At 45.1% G+C, this 14,358-nt stretch overlaps 1 protein-coding gene across 5 annotated transcripts in view; it reads left to right on the top strand.

Moving 5' to 3' along the window:
- The window catches only part of prkd3 (protein kinase D3), a 47,236-nt gene extending 39,664 nt beyond the window's left edge, over positions 1-7,572 (top strand). For all 5 annotated transcript variants that reach the window (XM_048974328.1, XM_048974329.1, XM_048974330.1 and 2 more), the window contains 8 exons: positions 687-739; positions 1,656-1,728; positions 1,929-2,035; positions 2,250-2,411; positions 2,805-2,903; positions 2,985-3,252; positions 4,658-4,743; positions 4,864-7,572. In XM_048974328.1, coding sequence (XP_048830285.1) covers positions 687-739; positions 1,656-1,728; positions 1,929-2,035; positions 2,250-2,411; positions 2,805-2,903; positions 2,985-3,252; positions 4,658-4,743; positions 4,864-5,037 — 1,022 coding nt within the window. In that variant the 3' untranslated portion in view covers positions 5,038-7,572. The remainder of the gene's footprint in view (positions 1-686; positions 740-1,655; positions 1,729-1,928; positions 2,036-2,249; positions 2,412-2,804; positions 2,904-2,984; positions 3,253-4,657; positions 4,744-4,863) is intronic.
- The last annotated feature ends 6,786 nt before the right edge of the window (positions 7,573-14,358 follow it).

Genomic DNA, 14,358 nt, shown 5'->3' with positions numbered 1-14,358 from the left:
CCAAGCCCTGCGCGAGCCAGACGCACAGCTCGCGGTAAAGAGAACCAGACGAGCATGGCCTCCTCTCGCTTCAGGGGCTTTGAAACGGCCACCGGCCGGCTCCTTCTCCAGCTCTGACCCTAACCGCTGGAAAGCTGGCGGCAAACCCCTCCTACCCCCGGAGAAAAACCCCCCCATGATAATCGATGCCGGCACACTCCCGGCGGTCTCCGAAACTGCCGCCGTTCTTTCTTTTCCCGAGTGTTGTGGTCACGGCGACCGTATTCAGTCGGAGGTTGGTGGGCTTTCTCCCTGGTCCTTGTTACCACGTGACAGGTGCCGCAATTTGGGTTAAATTTCTCCTTTGTAGTTTGCTAATAGAATCGATTGCCACAAAGCATCACTGAAAACATTATGGTAAAGGATACAAAAGCTTGCATTGTTGTTATCCTCAGACACGGGCATAATTGCTTCTGCTATTGCTGCATAATTATCACAATACAGTAATGCATATTTTGTAAGTCTGGCCCTTAGAGAGACATTTGTTTTTGTGTTTGCAAAGATATAGTGTGCAGGGAGCAAGTTGCATTGAATTTGTAAATTGTGCTCCAGGTAATATTTCTGATGATTTCTTTTCGATAAACTGCTCACCTCACTCAGTCAGTTGTAAGCACTGACTATGTGTCTATCTGTCTTTCTGCCACCAGAAGAGTTATCCATCAGCATATCCGTGTCTAACTGCCAGATTCAGGAGAATGTGGTGAGTGCGGCGTTTCTGTTCACCGTTTACAGCCATCGGCTCTCTTTTAATTCTTCTTTACGGTCTATTTCACTGTTTTATCGACGCCATAAGGAGCGTGGTGGGCATATGTGGCATTACCCACTGAAAGGGCAGGATAATCACAAGGTTAGAGAAAGAGAGGCTAGAATTTATTTTTATATAAAGGGTGATACCTTCCTTGATTCTCTGGGGATCTTTTGGTGAAATTGCTGACTTTCAGAGTTACACCCAGGACAAAACAGAGATTCAGAACAAGCTAGATTTTCGCTGGCTGTAATTAAATGTTTTGGTAACACTTTCTATGAACGCCATGTCTGTAAGAATCTATGAACACATTCATAACACAGTATTAATTCTTTATAATGCATTTATAATGCATTCATTGTAAACATTTCAATGAACATTTATGAAAAGGTAGAACACGTTATAGCTCTGTTTATTATGCATTATGAATGCTTTATGAAACTCTCATCTATAATGCGCCATAGATTTATAATGCAGTACATTTACATTTACAGTATTTGGCAGACGCCCTTAGCCAGAGCGACTTACATAAGTGCTTCAAGACGCTGTGATGAATTTTTTCCGATACTAGCTCAAGCAGTACAAATCATCCTTAATGCTTATACTGACCATTATAATGCATTATAAAGGTATCTATAATGCATTATAGCTTATGGAGTATTATAATCACCACTTTAATGCCTTATGACTGTCAATGGAAGATGCTGTCATGCTTTATTAATTCTCATACCATCCATTATAATGCATTATGAAGGTATCTATAGTACATTATATATAACAGCTTTGAGTAAAACGTTACCAAACTTTCTGACACATTAAAAATGACATTGAATAACCTCCTAAAGAAGAAGGATCTGTGTTTCACCCGCAGGATATCAGCTCAGTCTACCAGATCTTTGCGGATGAGGTTCTGGGATCTGGACAGTTCGGGATAGTATATGGAGGTATGGTGAGCCGTCCACTGTTCTCAGCAGGGGCTTCCTTGCATACAGTAGTTCTCTGTGACCAAGCAGGAATGTTTCTCTCTGAGCAGTAAGGGGAATCGTGACAATAGCAAGTGTGCAATTTCTGTCGTGTAGCTTGTGATTGTTCGTACTTACCGTAGATGTTAGGGTCGTACCGCTAAAACATTCCTGTTTGTCAGGCAAGCACAGGAAGACGGGGAGAGACGTGGCCATCAAGGTCATCGACAAAATGAGGTTCCCCACCAAGCAGGAGAGCCAGCTGAGAAATGAGGTCGCCATCCTGCAGGTGAGGAGGAAGACAGGAGGAACCATAAAAGTCACATCTTGTCAATGGGATGTGGTAACGAAGCAACATGTTATAGACCAACGTGGGTTTTTCTGCTGGTCTGCTTTGACATTTCTGTCTAAAAACTGCCATAGTCCCTGATAACCCAACTGTGCAAGTGATTCCCACAGAAGGTCGGTTTCCTTGGTTCACTAACATCTCCTCCTCTTCCCAGAACCTGCACCACCCCGGCATCGTGAACCTAGAGTGCATGTTTGAGACGCCGGAGAGGGTCTTCGTAGTCATGGAGAAGCTCCACGGCGACATGTTGGAGATGATCCTGTCCAGCGAGAAGAGCAAGCTGCCGGAGCGAATAACCAAGTTCCTGGTCACGCAGGTTGGTGTTGGTGCCATGGCGCCGGCGATTCACTGCTTGGGTTTACGTTTCTGATTCCGGAAGTGTGTCTGTTTACGAAAAGCGCGGTCTGGGCCGCGTCCCGGCCCAGTCTGCCACAGCTTACCATTTGATACTGTTTCTTTTGTAGGATTAGATGATGTAAACAACAGTAGCTCTTCCATTTAGCATGGATTTGCTTGCTCACAATTAGTGGCTGGGCCATAACAAACCTGCGGTTTACAGGTCGCCCTCAGAATCCCTTAGCTAAACATGCGGGCCAGAGTCTGGCTATGAACACGGTTCAACAACAGCCTGTGTACGGTGCCGTTCTTTCGTGTTATTCTGTAGGGTTCTTTCACATGATTTCACTTACTGGGCTTTGCGGTCCCACAGATCCTGGTGGCTCTAAGACACCTACACTTCAAGAACATCGTACACTGTGACCTGAAGCCAGAGAATGTGCTTCTGGCATCGGCCGAGCCCTTTCCCCAGGTGAGTCCCCGCACGTTGCCGGAGAACTGCTTCCGGAACGTTCCGGCGACCCCCCGTAACACATGTTGCCTGCTTCCCCAGGTGAAGCTGTGCGACTTCGGCTTCGCTCGCATCATCGGCGAGAAGTCATTCCGCCGCTCTGTGGTCGGTACTCCAGCGTACCTGGCCCCTGAGGTACTACGCAGCAAAGGCTACAACCGCTCACTGGACATGTGGTCAGTGGGCGTCATCATTTATGTCAGCCTGAGCGGTACTTTCCCCTTCAACGAGGACGAGGACATCAATGACCAGATCCAGAACGCGGCCTTCATGTACCCACCCACTCCCTGGAAGGAAATTTCCAGAGAAGGTAATAGAGGCATTTGGTGGCTTATTGTTGCCGTTGGATACCTCACAATGCGTGTTGCACCTACCTTTGTGCCAGTCAGACACAAAAAAGAAAAATGTTTTCATTAAATACATTTAATTGCTGAGCTAGACCTTCTCGAAAAGTCTTAACATCTACTCAAAAGATAGAATTGCTTTTAACTTTAACTCAACTGCAAAGAGTACTTTACAATTGCATGGGCTACGGGAATGATTCCTGGTCTTAGAGGAATGTCTTATGAGGAGAGGTTAGCTGAGCTGAATCTGTTCAGCCTCGAGCAAAGGAGACTAAGGGGGGACACGATCCAGGTATATAAGATTCTAACAGGTCTGGATGCTGTTCAGCCAAATGGCTGTTTTGGTATTAGTTTAAGTACTAGAACTCGTGGCCTTGAGTAGAAATTAACGGGAGAACATTTTAAAACGCACTTCTTTACGCAGCATGTAGTTAGAGTATGGAATAGTCTTCCTGATAGTGTAGCGTAAGCTAAAACCCTGGGTTCCTTTAAATCAGAGCTAGATAAGATTTTAACAACTCTGAGCGATTAGTTAAGTTCTCCCAAAACCAGCTTGATGGGCCGAATGGCCTCTCGTTTGTAAATTTCTTATATTTTTATGTAGCATTTTGGATTGCAATGGTGAATACAACCATTTGGTCTCTATGGGTCTCCATTTAGTGTAGGAATTTCAGGACTGAAGAGTCCCAGTGGAGCTGACCCACCCAAAAAAGGTTAAAACCAGGTGTGGTGGGTGTTAAGTTACTAAAAATACTTGAATCATACATAAGTTTAATGTGAACATTATACATGTATTTATACATGTATAAATAATATGATGTGAAGTTTTAGAATGTATATTTACTGCATCTGGACGCAAAATAAAACAGGGCAGGAATGCCACAGGAGGATATTTTGAGGTGAACTACAATCACAGCGGACAGGCGGGAGGCAGGAGTGGTCCGTCTTCATGTCGTACACGGAGGCGGGGCTGGGTGAGGCCAGTCGTCTGGCCCACCCACGCCTCTGGAGACGCTGTGGCAGCTCTCAGATGAGCAGCCCTGATCTTCAGTGTCTACGGGAAATCACTTGCATGTCTTGGGGGGACTGTTCTCTCTCAACATTTCCCATCCCATGCTCAACAAAAATAAAGAAATGCATTCTTAACTCATTCTCAAGAGATGAGAAAATAGTAGAGATCTTATCTTTACTGCAGATTCAAATGGGATGTTTCTGTTGTGCTAGCAAAGCAGTCCAAAACCTACGCTGCCCCCAGCCACGGGTGATTAATACAGACTGTTAGCTCACTAATTATCAGTACATGAGTGAAAACATTATGCTTTTATATGTCTGTGGACTCTACATAATTGACTCATTTATTTGCATCAACAGCTACTGATCTGATCAACAACCTTCTGCAAGTGAAAATGAGAAAACGCTACAGCGTGGACAAGTCTCTCAGTCACCCCTGGCTACAGGTAACGCTCTTCCATTGTGGCACTTTGATAAGATACTGGCGAGAAGTTATAAGACTGTGGGAGAGAAAGCAGGTTTGACGTTGTAGCACAGAAACCAACTGGTGTCTAAATGTCTCGCAGGACTATCAGACGTGGCTGGACCTCAGGGAGTTCGAGACACGCAGGGGGGAGCGCTACATCACCCATGAGAGTGATGATGCGCGCTGGGAGGAGTACGCCGACGAGCACAACTTGCCCTATCCAAAGCACTTCATCATGGCACCCAACCTTGATGACATGGACGAGGACCCCTAGAGGCGGGAGGACTGCCTGTCGCAAGCGCCAGGGAGGTAGATATAGGACAACACTCCTGCGAAATATGATTGGAGTTGTTCCCTTCACCTGAAACCAGCTAATGGAGAGTGCGAGATTGAGCTGGAGCAACGAAGGGGGGCAGGCTTGGCCGAACCGGGCCAGACCATGCAGTACCACATGACACAGACAGGTGGCACTGTGCAGGTGCTTTAGCAGTGTGGCACTGTGGGGAAACAATGAACCCGTTACTGACTAGTGACATTAATTTTCAGGGCTTTCCTCTTTTCCCCCTTTTTAAATAATTCCCGACATTCCAGAGAGCTTCTCTTCACCTCCAGTAGACTGCTTTTTCGTAAGCCACAAAAAAATAATACCGGTAACTTTGAAAGTTTCACTCGAAACTTGAGTCATCTTTGTCGTGTGTGGGAGCGCTCGGGTAACCGAAACGGGACGCTCGTTCAACCCAGAGAAGGGCTAAATCCAGGAGCAAACCGAAGATTAAAAACACGTCGTACAAGGGCTGTTTTCATGAAGACGTCTTTAAAAATCTTCGCATTAGTAGGTTTGTTTTTCCTTAAGCTAAGTGCTATTTCTGTTTTTCGAAAAAGCCGTTTCCCTTGAATGACTGTGTTGATTAGCGTTAAACTGGAACATGTACCATAAATGCGGCAGGCATTTGTGTTGCTTTTCTGAACCATGCCTAGATTATCTGGCGTTTGACTGACCCCAGCTTGTGGACGAAGACGTTGGAGAAATCGGAAGCTGCTACCCAGATGATGTGTGTCGCTAAAAACAATTGGGGGTGGGTGGGGTTAACAGTTACTTTAGTTATTTATTCCTGAAGTGTATCAATGTGGCGAACGTGAGCGTGTTTCCTGTTACCCTGTTTGTTGAAATGACGTTTTGTAATGGGTATTAATGGTGGCGTTATTTTGAGCAAGAGTGACATTTTCAAGTGTCCCGTGTGTGACATTTCTCCTTTCCTATGTTTTTTGTAATATTGTTGTAATATTTTGATATATACCAGCCATGCCAGTTAACACAGTTGAAACTGGCCGTATTACACAGGAATGCAGTTGAAAGACCCCGATTTAAGAAAACTGTTATAATTTCTGAGAACCAAAATACCTGTGGCACTAGGGGTTTCAAAATACATTTCTTGTTACTAAAATGCCATTTTAAGATTCTCTTTTACTTTTTCAGTTTACTGATCACCCATCTAAATCTAAATCTTTTCATTTCTAATTGACATTGTCTCTCTGAAGAACCCCCAGTGGTTTACAGTGTTAGCTGTTATTTTTTTAATCATCCACCCCCCCCCCCCCCCCAGTCTGTGATGCTATCAAAGAGTTGTGTGTTTACAAGGGGGCAGCAGAAGGAAACAGTTTGTGATGTGTGCTTAATCCACGGAGCCTCGCGTGATGGCCGGTGTATCCCACAATGCACTGTGGGGACTCTGCATCGAGGAGGCTGGCGGAGGAGAAGTCCGAGTCTCAGGGACATCAGTGATCTTGGGTCCTAAAACCGAATCAGGATCCACCGGTCGGTACTGATGACACAGAGATGAAGACTGGAGATCAGAACACTCTGTTTAGACAACTTCCTCATGGTCAATGAGCCAGAGCAAAGGAACAGAAAACCCTCCATCTCTACAAACTGTGTCAGGAAGCACCTTCTCCCTGCAGGATTCTCCATTTTCTATTTTATTAAGCAGCATCATCTAACGTGAAGGAGAACTAGAAGATTGATGCACTCTAAATCTGTACTGGAGCTAGTGTAGGGTGGTCAGTGGGTGGCATTCTGGAACATTCCGATTGTGTGCATGCATGGGTTTGCTCAGGCCTTTCAGATGCTTATTATTATTTATGTTATTCTTATTTTTTACCTTCTTGGAAAGTGCAATCCAAAGAAAAGGACTCAGGCCATATAGAGCCTGTAGATCTCTGTTCAGTACATTCCTCACTGGCTCTCTCTGCTGACACACTGTCTCGCAGCCTTAATAAACACGTGCAGTGGGGTGCACTGTTGTTGCCGTAGCGCGGATGGCGCCAGTGGAGAGCCTCATGTCGCGCGAGCAATTCCAAACGTCGCCATTTTGAGCAAAAAAGTTCGGCCTCAAACGTGACACTTCCCCAACGTTGTGTGTCTCTGTGTGTTGCGCGGCGAGCTGCTCTTGAATATCCATCATCCAGCACCTTCTGCGTCTGATTCCGGCGATTATCACGCCGCCTGCAGACCTAAGGGGAGGAAGGGGGGAGTCTGAGCGGCTTGTAACATTGACACGAGCCGGCGACCGCACAAACTGACGCCCGTGCCTTAAGGAAGGATTCCCGACAGGTGTGACAGTGCCTGGGCTGGACCCTGCCCCGGGTCACCAACAGAGCATAAATGTGGCACCAGCACATGGAGTGGGCAGCAGCATCTATCTCACAATCATGGACAGGCCTTCTGTGTTGCCACTGGACTGGCAGGTGTCAGTGTCCTGTATAGTTTAGTGCCTACAGATTTAATAAAAGTCGTGTACTTGTAACATCACGATAGCCGTCGGTGTAGTTCTTTCCCACAGTGCAAGTGAATCTGGCATTTTTGTAAGTTATTACGCCCGAGCGATGGAGGCTAGTGAATGAGTCATATCACGTGCTGTGTGCCCCCCCCTCGCACCCCACCCCGAACCACAAGTAGCTTCTGCTGGGAAGTTTTGCAGCCAGTCACACTGTGTGATGAGATGTGCGTGTGTGTGTGTGTGTGGGGGGGGCAATGAACAACATTATATTACATGAGTCATACGTGGCTGAACCCACGACGTTCATCTGTCCTCATGTGCCCCCCGACCCCCCCCGTCCCTTTTTAGGTTGTGCTCAATCCATCTTCCTGTCTGAAATTCAATCGACGTTAAACCTGTTGGCTAGTGGCCAGACCCCGAACTTAACTGTGGCCCAACCCTGGCCTTCTGTGCCCTTTGCGAGATCCGCTCGCCAGTGCATGTGTTCTGGCTCGCAGGCCCATACACCTGAGCCCTCCGAGTTGAGGCAGCTCGTATGTCTGAAGGGGCTCCATTAATTGGCGGGAGATGTGGCACCGAGCCCTGAATATACCACACATCAGGACATGCTTTTCAGAAGCTGAAGCAGGGTTCTTCTCATCTCTGAGCATCTCACGCAATTATCTGCCCACATCATTGAGCAATAGTGCATTGAGTAATAGGTTAAAGGGCACTTTGTAAAGGCATTTGTACTGTTATTCAGTGTTTCTCAACCCAATCCTCGCAGATCCCCAGCCAGTTAACATTTTCGCTCCCTCCTAGCTCCCAACACCTGTACCAAGTACTTGGTGTTCTTGATTGCTTGGTTCAGCTGTGCTGGGAGCTGGGAGGGAGCAAAAATGTGGACCGTCCTGTGAGTATTTTCATCCACCTTAAGCAATGAACTTGCATTGAAACAAGTACATACATCTGTAAGGGCTCTGTAGTGCTGTACAATGTGCCATTTGCACACAAGTAATGTTTTGTTTTTGAGCCGCTCCTGAGATAATCGTTAGTGCGCTGTGCCATGCCCCCCCCCCCCCCCCCCATTAAATTCAGCACTTTCTCCCCCGGGGGCTCTCAGAGATACACCTGCTTATTTCTTCACTGCCGCTAGTAGCTCGCTGAAATTTTATCGTATAATTGTGGCTCTGTCATGGCGGCAAGCGAGCCAGCAGCCCGGAGGGTGGTCGAGGCAGGGGCCTGTTAAACGTCTTGCATGTCGCTAATAGCTTCAAGATGTGAGGGTGCCCCGGGGGATGGGGGGGAGGCAGTTCCAGTCCACTGCACCAGTAATACGCCAATTCTGGATCCTACTGAATAATTACGCTGTGAGCCAGCATGGCGTTCCCCATCTTTATATGAGGGGGCTTTCTCTGGGCCTCTGCGGTCATCCTCGCCCACCCCCCCGGCCGTTTGTGGGCCAGTATAATGAGGATGATAGATGGCAGCAAAACCCAAAACTTTGACGTGGAGCGAAGGTGGGGTCAGGGGAGGGATCAGGGGCGCCATAAAGTGTGTGGGGGGGGGGAGTTAGGATAATTCCAAGGGCCCCTGATGTCCAAAAAATTGGAACATAATTGGATTGGTCTGGGTTGGGGGCCCAATATAACAGGCCTTCACAGGGGCCAGAATCACTAGCAGCGCCCCTGTGGGGGACCTGAATGGGAGGTTTCTGCTGGGTTTCAAACATCAGAATGCAAAGAAAGGAGAGTCCAGTCCTGAAGTCCATGTGGGACTGGCTGCGGCCTTCAGTTAATGACAAGACTGTGCTCTCCAGAAAGTCCTAGAGACCACCACGATTGCCTCAGGCCCCACAGATAACTCAGTGTCTACTGTGCTCTGCTCCACTAAAGGCGTGGGTGATGTTTACTCTGGGGGAGGGGTCGCCATTCCCCAGCTTACTGTAGGTGGGCTTCGACCTACTGTTGCGCAAAACTTCTGTAATGTTCATACCCATGTGGCATTTGTCACGTACAGGCAGCGAGTTTCCTGAGTCAGCCGCATGACCCGCTTAAGATTCCAGCCGCCCTCAGAAATTGTGTTTTTTCTTTGTTGATGTGGCACTAGGGGTTTCAGTGAGTAACAAACAGAGGCAGCATTAAGTCTAATTCTGTTATATCCAAAGAGCAAAATACACACGAGCTAGAGAACCTCCATGCCACTCAGGATTACATTTTTCTGTTTTTCTAACTTCTTTCTGAAATTATCCTCCGTTAAACCACATTATAGAGTATCTCGCAACCTTAGCCAGTTAAAATTAGCTAAATTAGTTAAATTACATTTGTAGTAGGCCTACATCTAACAATTTTCTTTTTGAAATGCCCACTCTAATGGAGCAGCCTGTTTGTCTACATTGTGGGTGCAGTTTGTGATCTGGACAGCCCCTCTCCATCCTCCGTGCAGTGAGTCACCCTATGAATCAGACTGCCCCCTTCAGGTGCGGCAGACACATGACGGCGTCTTCCTGTCTGCCCCCGGAATGCAGCCATCGCTGAAGAGGCTACTGCGGGACTGTAGGTGTCTGTTTATTTTCTTTATTTTTTTCTAAATTGAGGGAATATTTGTAAGGGCCAATGATTGTTGCTCAAGAATATACAACACCTCTCTGCCCAAGACGTCTACACAGAAATGGCTGGCCAGCCTTAAGACAGGGAGCTTTTTTAAATAATGAAAATGGCCACATGAACGTTTTTAAGTAGCTACAGTACTAGACAAAAGCCTGGTGAAACCTGAGAACCAGTGGCTTAGACTGTGCTCTTCTGCCAAGATCTACAAGCAGAACTGAAGCAGGCCTTCATGATGTAAGACTTGGCAGTTCATTAAAAGTTTCAGACCTTCTCCAGAAAACCCAGATCAAACAAGTTTGTAATGTATACAGTTTGTATACGGGCGTAATGGACAACAGATGGCGACTTAAAAAAAAAACTAGGAGAAGAGTTTGTCCTTGACAAATATTAACTTGTCCATATAAAAAAAATAAAAAAAATCACTTTGTGCTGATGTTCGATTCCTCGACAGTAGCTGGACTCCTTGTCACCGGTTCCTCAAAAACACGCACAGACGGTGAGTAAAGAATGTGACGGTTTGGAACCGTCAGATCTCACGTCTCAGAAGCGCTGCTGACTTTGCGGTGATCGTTGGTACCGAAACAAACGCTAGCAGCCCAGGAACCTCTGGATTAGAGTATGCCATGACTTCCTGCCAGCGGTCATCCATTTTCCCAGCAAACCACAGAGACCTAGACAGCATCAGACGATGCATTATGCTGCGCTACATCCATGTTTGCTCACTGAACAAATATTTATGTTGAAACCGATTAACATACATTTATTTATTTACACATTATTTAATTCATACCATTCAGTATCCACTGGGACTTCAAAACTACCGCGCAGTAACTTGTGAACTGTATATATAGGCATTGTTGGTATGCGTTGTTTTAACACAGAGATATAAAGTTTGTAATGTCTTCGCAAGGCAATGAATGAAGGCGATGAATAACAACATATGAGATACCAAAGATTACTTAAAAAGAATAATCACGAAAAGTGCACAAGTAACAGTCCAGGGTACTACTGATTAAAGAAGCAGAATGTCTCCGGGGATGTCTGTACTTGTTCTGTTCACATGGTGAGGCTGACTTCCAGGGAAATAAAATGTAATTTCAATACATATATAGGAAAGCCAGCATATTTTTGTGTTTTCACTCCGTATGTGTATATTCAGATGTATATTCGAGATTTTTAAATTCAAAAATGAGAAACAGCACCCTCCTCTGTTGGACTGTGAAACTTTAGCGATTAACTCATTCGTAACGGGCACATGTCTAGTGCTATTTGCATCCTCGGGTCTCTTATACTGGACAGGGTCTCTCAGGCAGGCCGCAGCCTAACAAGCAGACACTATGGCCATTTTCGAGTTGCCAATTTGGCTTTAGACTGCGGGAGAGAAGGAGCAAATTTGCGCATTCGGATGAATACACAGATAACGCAGGTGGGATTCGAACCCCCAAGGTAATATTCCAAACATTTTTGAATGATAACCTCTTTTAAAATCATAATCGTGCCTAAAGATCAAATTGATGTAACTCAAATAACTTCACACACCCATCCATGTTGGAATCACATAATTTAATGTGTTATTTAAGAGATCTTCGCTTTTGGACTAAATCCCCGAAGTACCGATACTATTTAAATAAGAGGGAACGATTACCAGCCACTAAAATGCCACCGGATTATACCTCTATCATATTTCAATTCGAGTAGGCTATAAAACCTTTCCTATAAAACATAAAACGCTTCGTTTTGCCGCTGCAGAGTACATGCTTTGTGTGGTGCACTTGATACGATAACACTATACATCTCCAAACTTCAAAAAAAAGGATTAAATTTAATAGAACCACTTCCAACAGAATCACATCCCTGGCTTATTATTTTTCTCCGCTCTCAATGACAACCCCTTTGCAGAATAAGGGGAAAAACGCACAGCCGTAACATCTGGTGCGCCGCTGAAGAAGGAATTTAACAGCATTGTTAGAACGATGCTTCTTAATCACCTCTTTGTATTCGAGTGGGACAATAGCTCATTAAGCATTTCTGAGATTCCCTGGATACCAAGGCGCTAGTTACGTTTATAGCAGGTCCTACTATATATTTATGGTACACTGAAATGTGACACATTGTCTGGCGTGGCCTTTCAAATCCAAAAGCCATTACTTCTTAAATGCGATCGGAATGATCTTTAACAAATAAAGAGGATTCATTTGCGACAGTGCTTTATTTATTTTTACACAAAGCCACAGACCATAACTTTCTCTACGTGACATGCACCATCTGTTTGCAATCCATCCTTAAAAATAACACAAATCAATACACGTGAAAAAAAAAACCTTAATTACGAACCTGATTGGTGCGCTTCTGCTATAAAAAGCCCTGCGATCACAACGCGCACGCGGTAAAAGACCCGACCCAGATCTTAAGGCGTGTTTAGGTCGCAGCCGCCATATAGTTTTGGGAAAGGAGGGAAGAATTTTTGTTTTCTAGTTTTAAGTGTTAGTAATAGGTGGACGAACAAATTTTACTATGCCGTGTATATAAAATATTTTATATGAACTAGCTTGCGAGCATTATGAGGGAAAGTGTCCGGTGAACGCCATCCACTTTTCCTCTAGGTGTCGCTTTATGCATGACGATAAGTTAAGTTCAGCGAGAGGTTTCTCATACCATCTATACTAGAGATGGAAATTACGAATATTTACAATGCATCAGTTCTTGTTCACTCACCGATACAATTCGTTTAGAATCATTCATTTACATCTGTCACGTGTTTCTTTAAGATATTTCTCGTTCCCCGGGGTGGCTGGTCACTCTTGGATGTATCAGGGCAGTGCCGTGCAGAGATGTTTCAAGAGGAATAAGGTCGACCAGGGCAGTAGGGTCCCTCACGACAAATTGTGCCGACCGGGGAACCCCTCGGTACATTTTGCATGATCGAGACGGGACACCCTACGCCTCCAAAGTCGAGTCCTTTCAATCGTTCGGGTAAAAGGGGCAAGTTGCCCAGGCACCCTCAACACGCGCCCCCACCCCCGAACGTACTTGCATCAACGGGTTCATTTGACGTTTTGAATTGCATTACTTTTTTTTTTTTTTTTTTTTAAGGTGTGTCTTGAATATATGATTTATGGTAACTGAATATTCTTATTTCTTCTGCATACTTCATGTCATTATTTACGCTGCTAGTTATTTCAGAGTGTATGTCGGTCGCGAACGAACTAGACTGGAATCCCTCAGTGAATGAACTGAATGAATCCGTGCGGTGACCAGAATCATTTCGTTTAAAAAGTACGAATCGTTCGCAAACCACGAACGTCTCATCCAGTGAAAGGCGTACAGATAACGCTCCCCCCACAACCACACTTCAGCATGCACACAAAAAGGTTATCTGGACCAGCGTACAAATCAGATGGCACACAAAAACAATGTGGACCCAAGACTATGCCAAATGCAGTGATTCTCAACCCAAATCTGGGTCGCGTCAAATTCTGAAAGAGTCGCAAGGCAGAATTGGAATTGTTTTCAAACCAGAAAGCTCCTATATATGCTGATCCACGGTCAGTATTCCCAATCCTAGAATTAACCTATATAAAATGGTCTTGGGCCTTCTAATGCGTAGCGCAAAACTAGTGAAAATTCAGCAATTCGACAAGCCAATCCGCAGTTGCTTAATTTAAAATTCACTGGTACATCCTATCATATTTGAGCCATAAGCACTGATTAGCGTAAATTGCAGAGTGCGCTTGATCATGGCGTTAATTTAAAGCTATACTTGATATAGCGTTGCGACTGAGCCGGCATGTTTGGGTCGCGATGCAAAAAAGGTTGAGAATCACTATCCTCGTGCCAGGAAAATGTGATGCGCAAGCAATGTTTTATATACAAGCAATAATCTGAAGGAGATGCATAGCAAAAAAATAACTGCAATTAAGGTGCAATTAAACGGAGTTAAAGTGCATTCCTTACAGGAGTACTGCCCAAAACGTTTTTCGTTTATACTGGACAACACACGGATCATTTGTAAAATCCTTGTTTCGCTAAAACGTTCTTTTTTTTTTGCTACCTTCTCCTCTCAAAGAAACAATAGTGAAAATGTTTTGTATTAGAACGATAAGGTGAAAAATGCTTAAAAGGTTCGAGCAAAGCCTAATTCAATGATTGTTTAAAACCTGTGTGTGGAACGTTTTTACTCATTTTGTTTCCCACTGTTAAAGGAGGTCGGTGCAGTGGTTAAGGAACCTT

The sequence above is a fragment of the Brienomyrus brachyistius genome, chromosome 14 (genome assembly GCF_023856365.1).
Source record: "Brienomyrus brachyistius isolate T26 chromosome 14, BBRACH_0.4, whole genome shotgun sequence".
Taxonomy (NCBI): Eukaryota; Metazoa; Chordata; class Actinopteri; order Osteoglossiformes; family Mormyridae; genus Brienomyrus; species Brienomyrus brachyistius.
This window is presented reverse-complemented; position numbering and strand designations above follow the sequence as displayed.